A 19935-nucleotide genomic window follows, 5' to 3' on the forward strand; every position below is an offset into this window, starting at 1 on the left:
AATGGTGGATGGATATAACCCAGTCTTTTGTTTGGAAATATAACCTTCAGTCCCTTGCAAAAGAAAAAGTTATCTGAGCTTATAGGCTACTGAGGCTCTACAAAAGGAGGTGGGATGTAGTTATATATAATAAATGGGTGGTTTTGAATGGCCTTAACCTTAGCGGCAGCCATAATTAATAATGTATTTTCTCTTCTTGGCAGCCATTTCTTGAGCACATCCAAACTATAGTCTCATAACTTCCCAAAAAAAGGACTGTCTATTTTCTAGGGTACTGGTTCATATCTTCTGTGTTACTATTTTATGTCTATAAATCCTGAAATTGTTTTCTGTCATTAAATAACTTTTCTTTCCATGCTTAATTAACAAACTTTGATTGTAAAAAGCATTAGTATTATTTCCTCCCACAAAGCTAGCATCCCTGATTAATATTATGGTTTGCATCACTGAAATAGCACAATAATCAATGGAAACAAGTCATTAGAAGCTACAAATAAGCAATTAAAAAAATTTAATAGAACAGCATAGAATAGCATAGTGAGTATTGCTGTGTTGCCCTTTCAGGGAGACTAAGAAACTCATCTCTATGAATTCAGTTCAAATGCTACAAGTATGATTTACACTTAATCATCAGCAAGACACAGGAAGTCAAGGTATGTCCAGGGAATCTTTATGATTTCCATATATATAAAAAACCTTCCCAAAATTTTCCTACAAATGAATAACAAGAACATAAAAATCATTGAGCTACAATCCTATGTGCATTATATAAAAGTAAGCTCTGGTTAACCGAGAAGGGCTTATTTCCAAGAAAACATTCCCTGGATTTTGCTGTAACTACTGCAGATTTCTTTCTTCTGCAGTTTACCTTCTGTCATTCAAGACAGTCATATAAGCAGCAAGTTCTCACTGGACACAGTGGCAATGAACCTTTTATGCACATATTATAATAATTATAATTGTGTAATTGAACCCATTATGTTTACAGCTATAAGTCTTTAGTCAGTCAGAATAATAGTTAAAACTAATAGTTAAAATAAAGCATTGGTCCTCTGTTAAGTATTACAGCTGAAAGATCCATTCAAATATCTTTTTTATTAAAATTAAAATAGTATTAATAATCAAAATAATTGCCAGGCATGTAAAGGTAAGATCTCATTTGTAATAGTTTGATTTTTTAAACTAAAATTCAGTTTAAACTAATATATTGAGTAATAATTAGGTATATCCATCAGATTTGACCAAATCTCGATCCCTGGAAAAGGTGGATTAATTCAGAATAGATGTTCCTCAAGGTGGAGTCAAAAAATCTAAACCAAGTTTCTGGTTTTGAGCCTCAAAGAAATGCCAGTCCTTATTTCTTATTTCTCTGGAAACATAGGCACCAGAAAGAAAAGGACTACAGAAGCTGCAGCCCATAAAAGAGACAAGTGTTTGTCATATATGATAATGGGGGAAAGAAGGAGGAATATTTAGTATTAGTGACTGACAAGAATGCTTCTAAACCAGAGTAATTTTTGTGATCAGGTTACTATCTTTGTAGGCAGAAAAGATTTCCTGGACATCTTGGACGAGTGTTTTAGGTACGTGCTGTGAAGGAATATGGCCAATAATTGGAGAAGTCACAGATGTAAGTGCTTCGAGCTTAAGCAGTGACAGTACAGTCTTGGCAACAGGAGACGATTTTGGATTTGTAAAACTTTTCCATTTCCCTGCCAAAGTAAGTAAAATTAATGTCTGCATAATAAAACAAGGCAATCCTATAGTTTTTACATTTAGCAACACACTTATTAAGAGGAATCCACTATATTTGTTCACTATACAGGCTTCGGCTCAACCCTGCTAAGACTGAGTGGCTGTGGGTACCGGCGTCTCGGTCCGATCAAGAGATTCCATCTTTGGTCATAGGGGATGAGGTGTTGCCCCCTGTAGACAGGGCGCACAACTTGGGTGTCCTCCTGGACTCGCGGCTAAACTTGGAAGATCATGTAACGGCCATAACCAGGGGGGCATTCGCCCAGGTTCGCCTGGTGCGCCAGTTGCGCCCCTATTTGGACCTAGATGCCCTACGCATGGTTACTCATGTGCTTGTCACCTCCCGTATTAACTACTGCAATGCCCTCTACATGGGACTGCCCTTGAAGACCACTCGGAGGCTTCAGCTGGTGCAGAATGCGGCCGCGCGGGTTGTGATGGGAGTATCTCGATACTCCCATGTTACACCTCTCCTACGCGACTTGCATTGGTTGCCGGTTGCCCTCCAGGTGAGATTCAAGGTGCTGGTGATTACCTATAAGGCCCTATATGGCTTAGGCCCGGGATATTTGAGGGGCCATCTGCAGCTAGCAATAGCTGCCCATCGCCCAGTGCATTCCCACAGAGAGGGCCTCCTCAGGGTGCCGTCGGCCAGACAGTGTCAGATGGCAACCCCCGGGGGAGAACTTTCTCTGTGGGCGCACCTACCTTTTGGAATCAACTGCCCCTGGAGCTCCGGGTGGCCCCCGACCTCCGCTCTTTCCGTCGCGATCTGAAAACATGGCTGTTTCGTTTGGCTGGCCTGGACTGATGGGGCTTAATTTTTAACTTGTTAGTCTTAATTGCACTTTTAACTGTTAAATTATGAGATTTGGATTTAATTTCTTTTTAACTTTTTCATTAGATGTTTTTTACTGTTGTGAGCCGCCCTGAGTCCGGCTGGAGATAGGGCGGCATATAAATCTCATTAATAAAATAAATAAATAAATAAATATTTATGTGATCTAGATATAGATTGATTATCTAGCTATCTAGCTATTTATCTATCTCTACAGTATATATGATATTAATATAAATGTATGGCTAAACCCCTGGTTATAACTTTCATTTTACTTCTTTTGTCAAACCAGTGACTGTTTCAGAATACAAATGTTCATTTTATCTGAATATTAGAAACTGCATGCATTAGCCAAATTAGAAAGTAGAATATACAAACTATTTGAGAATTTATTTCCTGTTTTTATGAGAGAGATTATAAATACTCTTATCAATTAACAATTTTAATGAGTTAAAAATCCTGGTCTCAATAAACATACTACAATTTTCAGCATGACTATAGTTCTTATAGTCATCTTTCTTATATGTAACCTGGGCCCCCAAGTATGCGAACGGTTTGTTTCTTGACTTTATTAACATCCGTGGTAATTTTTCTACTTGGTATTCATATATATTTATTTGATATTGTTTTAATTTTTTAATGTTTTATGATCTATACTTCCCAGAGTCACTTCTTGAGATGGGCAGCTATAGAAATCAAATAAATAAATAAAGCTTGCATCACCATGCTGTCATCCCTACACCTCCCCCAATTTAAATCATATATCTGTTGAACTATTCCATGCATCTAATGTAGTAAGCTTTAGTTCAAAAAAACTTTAAATAAAATTTGTTAGTCTTTAAACCAGGAGCCTACTACAAGGCTCCTGGTTTATAGCAAAAACGAATACATCATTATAGGAAGTATGGATTTATTGTGTGTGGGAGAAGAAGCAGTGCTTTCAACATTGGAAAGATAAAATTCTCACAATTGTGGATTTTAAATATATGTTCCTTTTGCATTTATGAACTGGCTTTCTGTCAACATGGTGGAAAATAATTTTCTATGGGTAGCAGTTTAATGATTTATTTAAAAAATAGGCTGAATCATGCCTGTTTTATGTATTATGTTTTCTGTGTGTAATGCTTCTTTCTTTCTTTCCTATAATAATTTTAAACAAGGAATCCATGTAAATTCTGGAATATTCATAAACTTACCAATCAAGCTTCATAACTGTGTTAATGATTAGGAAGAGTTCTTATGTTAAATCTGAACGTAAACATTCACTTATTCATATTTCAAAATTATTTTGCTGCAGATCTGCAAATTTGGGTTTTAATCTAGTATCTCCTTTCTTTTATATCTGTTCTAGTAAGAATCCTAACATTGGCTTTAACTGCATAAATGGATGAGTCTTCAGTTAAAGCAAAAGCAAAAAACAAAAGAAAAAATCACTGACGTTTTAATGTGTTTTTAGATAATTATTTTTATTTAATTAATTTGTTTAATTAAGCATTTATATATTTCGCATTTAGGGAAAGTACAGCAAATTTAAGCGGTATGTGGCTCATAGTACACATGTGACAAATGTCCGCTGGACTCACGATGACAGTTTATTAGTCAGTATTGGAGGAGGAGATATGTCGCTAATGCTGTGGACCCATGAGATGGAGGGTCATCGAGAAAGTAGGCAGTGTGATAGCGAAGAATCTGACCTGGATTCTGAGGAAGATGGGGGTAAGTAACCATGCCAATTTTAAAGAATAGAATAATTTTTAAAATAAATTCTGCAGTATGAAATAGCAACATCTATTTAGGTATCATTGGTTGATTTTTATTATGGTTTGACTTTATATGGGGAGGTATAGTCCAGCCATAATATCATAAGATCATTGTCAGCATTCCAGAAGAACCCAACTCAATTAAAAACTCCGAGACAGGCATTTTCTCAAAGTTCCCATTTATTAGAGTAGGTATACTGGCACATCTGGGAAAACCTGAATCTGAGAGTTCCAGGTTTTCCCTCGGTAAATCAAAACCCCAAATCCAGCCCCTGCACCCATCAGTCCATCACATGGTCCAATCACCATCCATCGCATCTCGAGACACCACTTCAACCACTCCTTCTCCAGATGCAGGACTGCCATGACCTTGACCGAAAAGAAGAATGCTATTTTGTCTAACTACATTCCCTCTACTAAATCCCCCCTCCTAATTTCCCAAGCACAAGAAGGTGGCAGTGTGGATGCTTCCGGTGTTAATATGGCTTCCAAAGCTGACAATCATATACCTAGCAGTTTGAAAGCGTGGAAATACAAGTAGATTAATAGATACTACTTCAGTGGGAAGGTAACAATGTTCCATGCACCTTTGGGGTATAGTCATGTTGACCATGGAAATTGTCTTCGGTCAATGCTGGCTCCCTTAGCCAAGAAACGGAGATGTGCACCGTGTCCTAAAATTGGACACAACTGATACTGGAAACCTTTACCTTTTTTATATCTGGGGAAGAGAGTATGTGCTAAATGAGGTGTGTCCAATCTGCTGCCCAGAGGCTGCCTGTGGCCCTGAATAGCTAGTAATGCACAAATTCGTAAACGTTTAACATTATTATGTATTTACGTACGTTAACTATACTATATATTTTATATGTGACCCAATGTAATTCTTCTTCAATCAAAAGCAAGCCAAAAGGTTGAACACTCAAAAGAGGGAGGGTCTTGTTTGTTTGTTTGTTTGTTGTTTGGACCTAGAATATTTACTTGTTTAGCATTGTGAATACTTGCTTTAATAGTATAAAATATAACTTGTAATATTATTGCATAGTGAAGCGGGTCTTTTAGGAAAAGAAAGGTTTTTCCTGTTGTTTGAAAGTCTATATTAGAATCAAACTACTGATTTGTCTTTGAAACTCGGGAAAAAGAATCCTTATATAAATAAAATAATATAATATCTAGTCTATTTCTTAGGTCTATTAACTATTAAAATTGTGATTATTTTATTAGGATATGATAGTGATGTCACAAGAGAAAATGAAATTAATTACACCATTAAAGCCTTATCAACCAACATAAGACCTATGTTTGGAATCAAGCCTCATCTACAGCAAAAAGAGCCTTCAGCTGATGAAAGGTACTGCTAACTTTGCAAAACAAAAAAAAAATATTTATGTACTATATGGCCACTAATGTGCCATAGCAACTCTGGGCAACTAACATGCCTATGGACTAAAAAGTTAATTTTATTACAGATTTGACACATGTAACAATAATTAGTAATGAGTTGCTTGAACTTAGGATCAGTCGTTTTGTTAATGGCCTAATGGCTCTCCATTTCTTCAGAAATAATTTGTATTACATACTTCAAAATCTGGTAATTGAATCCTGCTGTATTTCATATTTGCAGTTCGTCTGTGAATTCATCTGAATGCAACTTTGTATTTTAGTCATGAACCTTAGCTTTAAAGTCCTGCATGGCATCACTAGATAGGATAACTAGTGCCCAAGAAAAACTCCACAGTAACTCTAACCTTAAGATAGGAATGTTGTGATAATAGTTTTCCTACCAAGCCTAATAATATATTCTTTCTTCATGCATTATTCAGGCAGACATTTGAAAGTGTCATTTCTAGCACAGCTGGAAGCAAAACATTAGAGATTTGTAGGACATTCTTATAAGAAGGGTGAAAGAGAAGACAAATAACTCTAGTAAAGGAAAGATTACTGCAGAGGTACATTTACTCAGAGACCAGTCTCTGCATGGATGAAAAAAAATCTAATACATTTAAACACTGGCGCTGGTAAAAAATATTTATTTCAAAGTAATTTACAGAAGCTCACATACATGGTACATCCTGTTGTCCATTATTCTTTACATGTACATTTTGTACTTAGTATCAATATCTTTATTCAAAATTAACTTGGGAATCAGTCCAGACACAGGCTTACTAATAATGCAGTATGAAAGTTATGTTAATATATCATAAACTATATCCTCTACAAATTATTGTTCATTTTAAATATTAGGGAATCAAAAAATAATAATCCTCTTAATTTATTTCAGTTCTCTTTTCAGTACATTTATACTGTGCGTTTTTTTGTAATTTAATTTTCCTGTTTATTTTTAATGCTTGCTATGAAGGCAAGGAGTTGTAAGGTGAGTTACTCTTTATAAAATCACTATAAATCATGTTATCAAGTCAAATCTCATTAGAAAAAAAATATGTTTGAATTTAGCGAAATGATATTATTTGTCAAGTGGGATTCTAAGGAACATTGTGTTGGAACAATATGGTTTCCTTTGATTGTGTTTACAGAATGATTTGAATGTGACATTACCATGTTTCCATCTCCAGCAGAGTATTCCTACGATTGCTGGGGCAACATCTGTTGTGTATGTCAGAAGCTATTGGATATATGAGTTTCTTCCCTCAGAGAGTGGGAGTATGATATTCTTAGGAGAAATTTTATACAAGATATTTTTGCCAACCTTCCAGAATAGTTGTTTCTGCAATCAGGAAATCACTGTCTTGGAAAATCCAAAAGTAGTTGTACTGAGGCTGGATGATTACTTGATCTGTTAGATCCTAGCTACACATGTCTATCTGCCTATATGTTATAAGGATTGGGCAACTTTGCTTTTCTTAAATCTTTACTGTATTCTATCCATCCGTATAGTGTGAGAAAGTAGACCAAGCCCCAGCGCTTTGAGCAGCACTGAGATTCTTTTTATTTTTAGGAAGGGACTGAGAAAATGGTTTGCACAATCTGCGTGTTGGTCAGCTGCTCTATAAATCAAGAGTTATTCCTCATACTTCTCAGGTTGCCTATTAAATAGGCTGTGGAATATTACCAGGGAGAGTTGGGAAAGAAATTATTTTGGGAAAGAATCAGATGTTATGTTGAATAAATTACTGCCTTTCATATCTTTACTTCTTAAACTTCTTAAAACACACACCTGAGTACAATTGTCTGCGAGGGGAGTACAAAAGGGCGGGGTTTTAATTATATTCTTCTTTGGTGATCAATGAATATTGATCACATTATTACATATTATTAGAAATGGTAAGAAAGCTGCTGTGATCAAGCAGATTCTCCTAATAGTTTCCATATAAATAAAAAATAAATAAATAAAGCAAATATAGCAAATAAAAATTACATTTTTATGGAAAACATTTTATTTATATATACATACATACATACACACATACACACACACACACACACACACAAGCATGCATGCATGCAATTCTGAGGCTTCCCAACACTAGGCAGTATATAGGATTAAAAGCAGAAAAACAATACGAATGTAAGCATCTGGAAAAAAAACTTTATCAGATAAAATTTGATAGGGGCTCAGCACCACCCTAATCCAAAAGCTTGGGGAATAGCCAAATTTTCACTGATGTTTTGAACATCATCAGGGTGGGAGCCATATAACACCTGGGCTGATAATGTTCCAGAGGGCAGATGTCTTGGAGACTGGATGAAAATTATCCAGAATTGTTGGGTCAAGGGCTGACTTCTTGAGGAGAAATTATATCACTGGTTGATTTATTATTTTATTTATTTATTTTATTAAATTTTTATACCGCCCTTCTCCTGCTAGACTCAGGGCGGTGAACAGCCAAGAATAAAAAAACATCCGATACAAAATTTAAAATTATTAAAAGAATTAAACAAATTTTGGCCCAGATTTAAAACATCCCAACTAAAATCTGTTACAATTAAAATATATAAGGGGCGGGGTTTACGCCAGCCCAGCTTGATGAAATTGAAAAGTTTTGAGGGCACAGCGAAAAGCACAGAGATCTGGTATCCTACATATCTCCAGGGGCAGGTCATTCCAGAGGGCAGGTGCTGCCACAGAGAAGGCCCTCCCCCTGGGGGTCGCCAGCCGACATTGCCTGGCTGACGGCACCCTGAGGAGTCCCTCTCTGTGGGAGCAAACTGGCTGGTGGGAAGCTATTGGTGGCAGAAGGCGGTCCCGTAAGTACCCAGGCCCTGTACCATGGAGCGCTTTAAAGGTGGTAACCAAAACCTTGAAGCGCACCCGGAAGACCATTGGGAGCCAATGCAGCTCGCGCAGGAGGGATGTCACATGGGAGCGGCCGATTGCCACTTTAAAGATGGAGGACCCAGCCTTTTCATAAAGCAACCTGTAGTTGCACGAACCCAACTACATGTCACCATCCAGGCTGCTTTAACAACCTAAAACAACCTGAATAGGTAGCTGAACTCACTTTTTAAGGATCCTGTCTATATCATGAGCGACAGGCTTAAAAACAGCCCAGGTAAAAGACATCAAACACCTTAGTTGGACTTGCAACTTGAAACTTTGAGTACATCTGAATAATTTTATCCACCAAGTAGCTAAAATATTCTGCAAAGCAATTCTGAACCCTGAACTCCACCAGGAAGGAACAAGTCACACTAAACAGGACCATTGGGAGGATATTGTTGGATATAATAATAAGAGTAGGGAAATAATATTTTGCCACCCATAGGCTTATTTGGGTTTGGTCAGATTCATTCTTCGCTCTAGTGCTCTTACTGATGCAGATCTTTCATTTTCAAATGACTGTTTCAAGGAAACAAAGCTATATCAGATCACAAAGTTACTGTATCTTTGTTACTATAACTAAAGATCTATATCAAGCAATCTTTCTAAATTATACAAGTTTTAGAATCCAGAGAGTATAGTACTGCCTTCAAATTACCTTCCTTTGATGCAATTTATTGTTGGATGAACCTAGTCTCTATGTTGGCAGGAGAATTTTAGTAAAGTGCTTAACAAATGAAATGAAAATGATATTGAGCAGGAGTATTCCTATGAGGAGGTTGACTAATAGATGAAATTGATTCGAAGTTTATACAATATAGTTTGTGTATTATAATTTGGATGATGTAAGTATTAGATAGTATTGTGGGAAAAGATGGCATATTGTAAATAAACGCATCAAAACCTTCACCTGTAGAGTTGCTTCCAAAATGATTGCTGTTTCTCAAATGAGATTATGTAGCTGCTCATACTTTCTTTCATAGCAATTATATTGTGAAAGAAAAAAAGTAAAGAAGTGATGAGGAAAACATGGGGAATTTACCAGTAGAAGCTGGCTATCCTTCATGAAATTCTGTATATGAGGCAGGGTGACTACATACAGGCTGTTTTGCTCTCATTGCAGTTCAGTTCAGAGGTTCTAAATATTTTTAAGTAATGGTAAGAAGCGTGGAACTCCACATATTGCCTTCCCCTTTCCTGATGACTTTGTTGCTGTGTCTAGTGGCAATAAATGAACAAGTGTTACTCAGAGTTGCTTGATCTTGACTGTTCATCATTGGGGATCCCAATAAATCATATGAATAAAAATATATTAAATTTATATGCAGCCCTACTTCCAGCATCCCTAGGAATGTAAAAATAGATCTTTGAAAAGCATTCAAAACTTTTCCTTCAACTTTTTGCCTCTTGGTAGTAATACATCCTCAACAAATTTTTTAGACTCAGGCATTGTGCTGAAGAGAAAATTAAAAGAATTCTGCAATAATGGCAAATATCTTTAGCTTGGGTGTAGGATGAGGGTGAAGGTTCTATTCTCCTTGTGGATTGGTTTCCAAATGTTTCATCACCAGGCTAGGTAATATCTTTAGTGGAGTTTAGGGGGATAAAATAATTCTATATAAACCTTACCTATTATGAAGAAAAAAATACTGACATTTTTCTAAAAGCACCTATTTTAATGTATCAGTTTCAAGATAGATTAGAATAAGTAATCATCTTCTTTTTCCTATCTGCTGCTGAAAAGAGGTTCCAGGTAATACTTTCTCTTTCATCCACTTACTCCATATTTCTGCATCATCCTCCATTGCCCTCCAAAGCTATCTGCCACTGTAGTGTCATTATTTATTTATACCTGCACTTGTCAACATTTATCATCCTATGTTATTTGCATACATAAGTAAATCTTTGTAAAGTAACTGCTATTATGTGAACAAACATAAAATAAAACTAATGTGTGAAATTCAGTCTATTGTCAAAGACAAGTTGACACAGGTTTTATTGGAAATGTTAGATGTGGTACTAGTTAATTTAGGTCCCTATTTTACTTTTATTTTTAAGAGGTGAGTGAAACTTCTGGCAGGGGATAAAAATGGTAATAGCTAAATGTAAGAAACAGCTTCTCTGTAGACTTGTTAAAATTATTTAATGGTATTTCTGTTTCTGATACAGAACATTTTGCAATTATTCTTTTCATAGATAGAAGACAGAAGACAGAGATAGATGGATTATTGTCATAGAGCTGGAACAAATTGCAAATAAAACACATTCAAATAAAATAAAAACAAAACGGGATAAGAATTTTTAGTTAGTGGTAGATTTATCCACCAATAGGCAGTCAAAGTATCCCTAATTTTACAGGCAGTATTAATAGACTTTAGCTGCATTCAAGAAAACTAAATAATACTGATCTGATAACAACAGTTGTATATAAAAATAATCATGATTTCCTGTGTGTTTTAACCAGATAAGGCATTATAAGGGAAATACTAGGATAGAGGTATATAGAGGGTACAGTAGAGCAAGATATAATTTCAATAGTTCCTATCTACAGGGCACAGTCTTAGCTCATAAGGAACTTTTGTATACTGGCCCTTCAATACTCCTTTAGGGAGAATGTTGCATTAGTGCTCTTCGAAATTTGGAAACAGTTATAAATGATGAATATTTCTTGCCGATTTGAAATGGCAGGTGGCTTAACTGCTCAGAAAAACATTTTGTGTTGAGCAGGCTAGTGCTTTTGGGCTTCTAGATATTTATTTATTTATTTATTTAATTTGTAAAATGTATTGGCCACCCATCTTACCCAGAATAACTCTGGTGGCTTACAATAATAAAAGATAAAAACTATGAAGCTAAAAGATATAGATAACACATTGCTTAAATGCATAGTTCACATTCTCAACCTATCATTAAGAATACTATTCTGGAAATGCTAAGATTTCACAATTTTTGTGAAATTGTCCTGGTCCATACTGATTCATAGCTGTTCTCAATAAGAAAAGAATGCAAACCTGGGGGTGGGGGAAAAATAATATTTGCAAGCCAGTGTGGTATGATGCAAGTCTATGCACCTGTTTCACTTTAGTCATCTCTACCTGTTCCCTTAACTGGAACATAAAGAGCTAACTGGAAATTACCTTTAGGAATTTAGATTAGACCCTTTCAAGAGATGAAAGGATGTATAAGATCCCAGCTGGACACTGAAGAATAATTTCACTTATCTGAATGTAGCTTCCGTGCTGGGATATTCTGCACTTCTCTGGTAAAAATGAAAGAATTGAATTGCAATCGCTGCTTTTTGAGCATTTTGCATTTTGGTCAAACTATGGAAAATCATGCTCACTCCAGATATTTAAAGGCTTTTACTTGTTCAATATTCTGGCCATCTAACATTTAGGCATGAAATTTAGGTCTCTTTGCAAAAATCAAAACCTTAGTTTTGATGTAACTGATTTCAAATGCTTCCTCAAAGCAGACATTGGCTAGGGCACTCAAAGCTCATATAAATGCAGTTAAAGCTCCTTCTGTAAATTTACCACAAGGTTTCAATTAGGGTAGCTTTTGAGGAATAAGATTCTGATTGATTGATTTTGGTCACAAATGGATTTATGTACAGATTAAATAGCAGGTTGGAATCTCATTCATATGGTGCCTTTGTAAAGACTTTGATTTTGGGTTTCTTAAAGATATTGTCCAGTAGCTGTCTACCTATAAAGCGGTTTATAATCTTAGTCCATCATTCTGCTTTGGGAACTAGATAGAATGCAGATCTAAAATCAATAAATGCAACATGTAATAGTGTTCTAGTTGTGTAAATTTCAGCCAAAAGTTGAAGTATAAGGGCATAAAGTATAAGGCCATGATAGAATGACCAGTTGTAAACCTGCTTACTAGTCTGCTGCTAGGTGCTAAAAATTCATCCAGTTGACTAATTTGCTGTATATTTTAACTAAGCATCGATAATCTAAGTTGCTCTGGGCTGGGAAGCTGCTAGTCGGAGGGAGAACGGCTGTAAGGAGCTCTCCCAAAAGCAAATTAGGTTTTTCTTTTTTTAAAGTTTTAAAGTATTTTTATATTTTTAACTCATTTTTAATCTATTTTTAATCTATACCGGACTCTAACAAAGCACATATAGTGTGGCTACTGTTTGTTTTAGACATATTTTAACAACACTACAACCTGCATTCCTGGCCTAGGCTACTCCCGTGACTCCTCCTCGCAAGGCCTGAAATTCGGATTATCGGACTTGTTGACAAACCTCACTGGAGGCCCCTAACTTCGGAGGGGATTTTGAGCTGTTTGTTTTTGGAACGAGTACAGTAAGGAACTGGCTGCAGACGCTCCCGGTAGGACTGCCTTTAATGAAACCCTATCAGCTTTTAGTCTGCTTCCCCCACATATTTCCCTGTGAAATAATTTAAGCAATTTAAACAATTCTGAAAATAGATGATAGCAAAGAAGTAGGAGTAAAAGACAAGCCGTTGTTTGGAAAGGAGATTGGTTTTTATCTCTGTGGTGCCTCAGCTGAGACCATCATTAAGGCCTACCTTAACTACGATGGCTGAGGGAGGATAAATTATTGCGATATTTAATTCCGCTGGGAGAAGCTGGATCAACTGCTACCAGAATGGGAAAGAAAAGTAAGAGGCAGAGAGCTTGTTCTCTCTCCCCAGAATCTATGACGGAACTTAATTACTCCAAGCCTCTTAAACATCTTAAATTGGATGACTTTATGGAGAGGTGTAATCCAGAACCCCAATCTGAACTTCGAACTTTGTCTCTGTCGACTGTATCACTGGTAGAGGGAGATACAGAAGGGGAGTTTTCTTCTCAGATTTCAGATTCAAACTTGCCTGCTAGAATGGGTGATTTTTCAAGCTCTATCCCCTCACCTACTTCTAGCTGCCTAAAAGAAGTTCCGACATATTCAGACCTCAGAGAGATGGTCTGTACTCAGAGTATGTTAACTGCGCACACAGTAGATTCAATATATGACTTACTGACATCGATCAAAAGAGACATCGAGAGGATCTTCCAATTCTTAAATGGCCCTCACTCTGCAGCTAAGGAGGGTGAGATTGCACACCGTCCTGACGCGCGGAGAGAATGGGAGGGTGTAAGACCTCAACCCAAACAACAGAGCATTGCAAGTACTGATGCTAACCCTCATCAAGGAAGAAGGTTGTTAAAGAAACAAATCGCTTTAAGGATAAGGAAAATCCCATGCAATAGAGGACGATGGACTTCAAAGGAAAGGATAATCCTCTCACTTGCACAGCTATTGAAATCTGATCCTTTATTAATAGATCTACTCAGATATGAAAAACTTCCCCAGCATAGCAATTGTGTCCGACTAATACTGCATTTTGACAGCAATACTATACCGAATGCTGTAATGAAAAGAAAATGATCCCTGCTCAGATTTGAAGTCATTCCTACAAGAGTCTTCTCGAGTGGGCCTATTAAACCGCTTTTACAAGGATTTAACCAAACATCAAAAATGGTACCTAGGAACCACTCTGCTACCTCCAGGGTCTTTCCTCCAGAATCCGGAGAAACTATGGAGGCAGGCCAGATCAGGGAGGTCCCATATATGAAGGCAAGCACCGACAATCCAGAGGATGTTATAATCAGCGAATTTGTCTCCTTGTCTCCAAAGGAGCAAAGGTCAATGTTAATTGAATTTGACTTATTAAAATCTTCACTAGCAGAAGCCTGCAGTTCAACAAGAAGGCCATCCAAGTCGGAAGAACGGGGAAAGCATGTGCAGACAAGGCCTAAAGTCGTAAAGTCCGTCCAGCGAGATAGAAGGGAAGGCAAAAGTTTTTTCAAAGAAACAAAGACTATGAACGTAGCGGCAGAAGTTCACCCTCCCCCAACAGTGCAACTGCCCTCACCTGTCTCATCTTCTTTAAGAACGGAGGAGGCACTTCCGCAACAAACAGAGGCCACTTTTGACTCCTTTGGCACTCCAGAGAAGGCGGTGGTAGTAATTCCGGACCCCTCCACCAGAAGGGGGGAGGAAGAGACACAAGGAGTAGTGCCTCGGGGTGATTGACTAGACAACAAATGGCCAACAACTAAGGTACCTTATATCCCCAGCCTTTCCCTCCTGTCCTGGAATATAGCGGGCTGGAAAGGCATTGTAAACCGGATGGATTTTATAAAATTGATTTCAACACATCATCTTATCCTCCTTCAAGAAACCTGGCTGACTACTAATGATCCACAGATCAGCTTACCGGGTTTTGCCTCATGGCATAAACCAGCAGGCAAAGTCAATTTAAGAGGGAGGGCAATTGGGGGCTTAACCACGTTGGTCAAAAGGGATACGGGATGGAAGGGTAAAGAAATTTCTTTAGATCCTCAATTCCAATATATTCTGCCTATTAGATGTATGTACAGGGGGATGGACTTAATCTTAATCAATGTATATATCGCTCCTTTTTCATTCCACCTTCTAGGAAGGGATTTGTGGGATGAATTAGACTCAGTATTAGCTACCTTAAAGGGACGCTTTCCCCAAGCAAAAATTATATTAGCTGGAGATACTAATGCAAGACTAGGTCCCTCAATGAAGAGCTATGCTAACCGAGGCCTGGTACCAACTGGATACTTTTATAATGAGTTCACTTGGTCTTCAATGGACAAGAGGACCAATAAATATGCCCAGAGGTTAATTTCCCTCCTGTTTATGAATGATATGCAAGTACTAAGCAGCTCGAGTGATGAGTATATATATCCCTATACTTTCTCATCCAACAAAACCTCAATTTCTATCGATTATATCTGCACTTCCTCTAGTTTAGTACACCATTTTTCAGAAGTAAGAGCTATATTTAGAGAGGAAAGTGACCACTTTCCCATCACGGCTCTGGTTTCACTCTCTTCAGAAGTTAGGCCTCATTCAAGAGAGGAAATTGACACCTTAGCAAACGCCCGGGTTTATAACTATAAAAGGTTATATTGGCACAGACTTGATGTCAAATCTGTTACCACTTATTTGGGCTCAGACGAAGCCAGACACCTAGCAAGGGAAATCTCCCAATCTAAGCCCGGAGACAACACCCCAATGCCAGCTTATACAGAGCTAACTTCTACTCTTAGGAATTTAATGATCCAGAATGATAGAAAAGTAGATGGGATCTCTAGAAAGTGGTTTGATGATGATTGTCATAACTTGAGGTCAAATCTAAGAGCCGCAGTTAAGAAAGTTAACTGATCCAGACAGGATGGTGATTATTCAAATATGGTTCAACTCAGGAGAGCATACAAATCCCTCCTGAAAAACAAGAAAAGTAGCTATAACACCAGGATGTAGAAAGAGGTAGAAATGGCAGCGAAATCCCAATTCCCTACGATCTTTTGGCATAAAATAGCCGGTATATTAAAACAACGTTCCCCATTTATGGACACTGATATATCAGCAGTAAAATGGGAGAAGCACTATCTTGCTTTATTTGATAGTAACAATACAACAAATGTCTTGCAATTGGATATCCTCCAGCAAGAATTAAGGAAATGTCCGGAATGGACACCAGTTACCCCTACCGAAGTTAAGCATATAATTCAATCCTTAAAGGCCGGGAAGGCCCCTGGAGAGGACTTGTTGCCTCCTGAACTCTTTAGGTCCAACATTGACTTTTGGGTACCGGTGCTGGTAGCACTGTTTACTTATATCGATAAAATAGGGATAATCCCTGAAGGGTGGAGGTTAGCTATAGTTTTTCCAATTTTTAAGAAAGGTGACAGAGCCGCCCCATCCAACTACCGACCCATCAGTCTTCTTAATATAATTTCAAAAATGTATACGAAACATCTCCTAAATAAAATAGAGGACTGGTGCTTGGATAAGGAAATTCTGGCAAATGAGCAGGCAGGTTTTAGATCAGGTAGGTCTACCATAGACAATTGTTTTGTCCTTTCCCACTTAATTAATAAATACAAGACCCAGGGGAAAAAGCTGTATACCGCCTTTATTGATCTTACTGCTGCTTTTGATTCTATAGATAGGAACCATTTGTGGAGGAAACTACAAGTTATGGGGATGGACCCCAGACTTATTTTGTTGATCAGGATTCTCTATACTAATACGGCAATTAGAGTCAGATATGCAGCAAATGGGGCCTCAACAAACAGCATACCGACAACTAGAGGAGTGAGGCAGGGCTGCCTGCTGGGCCCTACTCTTTTTAACCTTTATATAAATGATATCCCAGCGCAGCTGGATGATTTTATGACGCACAGCCCCCAAATAGGCTCTAGATTTATTAACGTATTAATGTATGCCGATGACTTAGTGTTGTTTTCTAGAACCCAAATAGGAATGAGGAGACTTCTTGACAAGCTCACACGTTACTGTACTGCAAACCACTTGACTATAAATGTAGCTAAATCAAAAGTTTTAGTCTTTGACAACAAGAATAAAAAGCACAATTGGCAGATTAACGACACAAAAATTGAACAAGTTACCCAATATACTTATCTTGGAATTGTTTTTTCCAGTGCAGGAGGTTGGACTCCGCACCATCAATACCTTTCTCAAAAGGTTAGAGCAGGAGCAAGCCTTGTATCTAAATTAAGTAAACGAATCCAACCAACCTCCATTTTACCTCTTCGTAAAGTCTTTCAGGCTAAACTTGTTCCGATCATGCTCTATGGTGCTGAAATTTGGGGTCTTACAGAGGCCCCCATATTAGAGAGAACTCAAAATAATCTGTTAAGGAGGATGCTTGGGGTAAACAATTCCACTTCAGCTGCAGCCGTCAGAGCTGAATTGGGACATTTCTCACTATACACCTATACAATCACTAGGGCGGTAGCCTACTGGCTAAAAATGACCCAGATGGATGCCAGCAGACTCCCTAAAATATGTCTAGAGGAACAGCAGATTTCAAATCCTCAAAGGTATTCCTGGCTAACCCGGCTGTCAGAAATATTGAACCGATATGGCATAGGGTTCCCGTTGTGTGACACATTGAACCAAGTTAAACAACGGATTAAAGATATACATGGGCAAATGGATATGGCAACCCTTTCAACTAATCATTCCCTTAAACTGCTGACAGCAGTTAAAACAACTTTCACCCTGGAAAAGTATTTATATTTAGAAATGCCATCAGTGGAGAGACAGTTATTTGTTAAGTTTAGATTTGAACTTCTAGATACCAACGTTAGATTCGGCCGTTATCAGAAAATCCCGTATGACAAAAGAATATGCATATGTGGGGTAAACGTTGTGGAGGACACGGCGCATATAATATTCGAATGTAGTCTCTATCAGGAAGTTAGAAATCAATATCTGTCCCCAATTATAAATAAATTTCCCCACTGGAATATAAGCCAAAAATTAGCATTTCTGTTGAAGGCTGACTCTCCTCCCCTGGTAAGAGCGATCACTCGATACCTTAAAAGGTTGACGGCAATACGAGCCAGTTATATCAAGGAAAATTTTATCGATTGTAAGAAAGATGAGCTCAGTTAGAGAGGAGCTATCCTATTTGGGTTATCTAGTCTTCTAGTCTTGGCAACTTAGCTATTGAAATTTGATATGGTAAAATTTTAATGTCATCTATCATATATTTTTAGATTGCTATTTTTGTAACTGTTTTATCTTTTTCCCTTTTTCTCTTTTGTTTTGTTTGAAAAGGCCTTCGGGCTATTCAATAAACTATACTAACTAAGCATCTTAAACAAATTCAGATTTTGAATTGCTATATTCTTACTTGGTTTCTGAGCCATGGTGGTGCAGTGGTTAGAATGCAGTACTGCAGGCTATTTCTCCTGACTGCTGGTTGCCTGCAATTTGGCAGTTCGAATCTCACCAGGCTCAAGGTTGACTCAACCTTCCATCCTTCCGATGTTGGTAAAATGAGTAGCCATGTTTTTGGGGGCAATATGCTGATTGTAAAAAACGCTTAGAGAGGACTGTAAAGTACCGTGAAGCAGTATATACTGTAAGTCTAAGTGCTATTGCTATTGCTATCATGCTTTCTTCCTCTCCACTGTATCCTTTTCCTACTTGTGTCATGTCATTGTGAAATAATATGCAGAGAGATCAGAGAAGTCTGTGAGATATTTGTTCCATCACTATACATCTGGTGATAGCATTTGGGATTTTTTTTCACTCATTGTCTGTACCTTTACCATCTGATACTGAGCAGCCAATCCTATTTCATTCTTGCCATTATTCTCAGAATAGTAAAGACTGAGGAACTTTGCTCTTTATCTCATTCGTACTACCTATTGTATTTGCCAATGTATATTGTTTTGGATACTAATAGGAATGTCTTGAGATATTTTAAAATTAGATGGTTCTTGTTGTTGAGTGTGGTATGCTACAAAATATTACCATAATTTTTACTACCCCTGGAATAATATTCATCTCTATTAATTCAAATAAGAGTTTATAATACATTATCTAAAGATGAGCAGAATAAAGACAAGTTTAGGAAATGGATAAATAGAAGATCTGGAAAGTGAGAAGGCAAATTCTGCCAAGAAAGTTTAATTTTTTATGGCTAATAAACACATTAATAAGCAAAGAAAAGAGATCTATATTAACTTAGTTTCTTTATCTCAAGAATGAATTAATACTGTCCATGTGATGATTAAATATACTTTTTTTATTTCATTCATTTATACAGTTTTTAAACATGTGGAAGGCAATTAACAAAAATAATAATGTATGCACAATTGAATAAGAAACTTTTATATAAAACTGATTTCTAATATATTAGCCAGGTAGGCTAACATTTTTCATTGTCCAGGTGACAGTTTAAAAGATATTATTTTATACTGAATAGGTGACAGACAATTTTTCTTATTCTCAGTTCTTTGTTTCAGACCACCAGTTAGTAGGGCACTGCCTCAGCCTGAAAAACTCCAAACAAATAATGTTGGGAAGAAGAAGAGACCTATAGAGGTAAGAAAAACTGCTGGTTTTAAAAACATATTATTTAAGCTATAATTTCAAGAACTATAGGGAGCTATCTCATTAAAAATATTAAACAAATGTAGAAGCTCTATTTGACCAAGTAGAGGGAATAAATTGTAACACATAATATGATATTTTATTCTGTATCTATTTAAAACTTAAATAATTAAATTGACTAGTACTTCAATGTTAAAATTGAAGAACAGAGTGAAGTAGGAGGTTTAGAAGACATATCTCCTCTTTGTTGTCAATTATGTATGTGGTAGTGTATTGTGGTAATGTATGTTTTTCTCAATGTTGGGGGAACTTATTAAAAGTTGTTTAGTACATATGTTTAAAACCTTTTTAATATAAGAATCCAGTGATT

General features: G+C 37.0%; 1 protein-coding gene across 5 annotated transcripts in view; it reads left to right on the plus strand.

Annotated features, from left to right (window-relative positions):
• The window catches only part of EML5 (EMAP like 5), a 103356-nt gene that overhangs the window by 59547 nt on the left and 23874 nt on the right, over nucleotides 1-19935 (plus strand). For 3 of the 5 annotated variants that reach the window (XM_034418293.2, XM_060687350.2, XM_060687349.2), the window contains exons 25-29: nucleotides 1544-1720; nucleotides 4108-4309; nucleotides 5578-5704; nucleotides 6713-6727; nucleotides 19478-19556. In XM_034418293.2, coding sequence (XP_034274184.2) covers nucleotides 1544-1720; nucleotides 4108-4309; nucleotides 5578-5704; nucleotides 6713-6727; nucleotides 19478-19556 — 600 coding nt within the window. The remainder of the gene's footprint in view (nucleotides 1-1543; nucleotides 1721-4107; nucleotides 4310-5577; nucleotides 5705-6712; nucleotides 6728-19477; nucleotides 19557-19935) is intronic. The other 2 variants (XM_034418295.2, XM_034418296.2) reach the window with 1 other exon arrangement.

The sequence above is a fragment of the Pantherophis guttatus genome, chromosome 1 (genome assembly GCF_059756535.1).
Source record: "Pantherophis guttatus breed Tessera chromosome 1, ASM5975653v1, whole genome shotgun sequence".
Classification (NCBI taxonomy): domain Eukaryota; kingdom Metazoa; phylum Chordata; class Lepidosauria; order Squamata; family Colubridae; genus Pantherophis; species Pantherophis guttatus.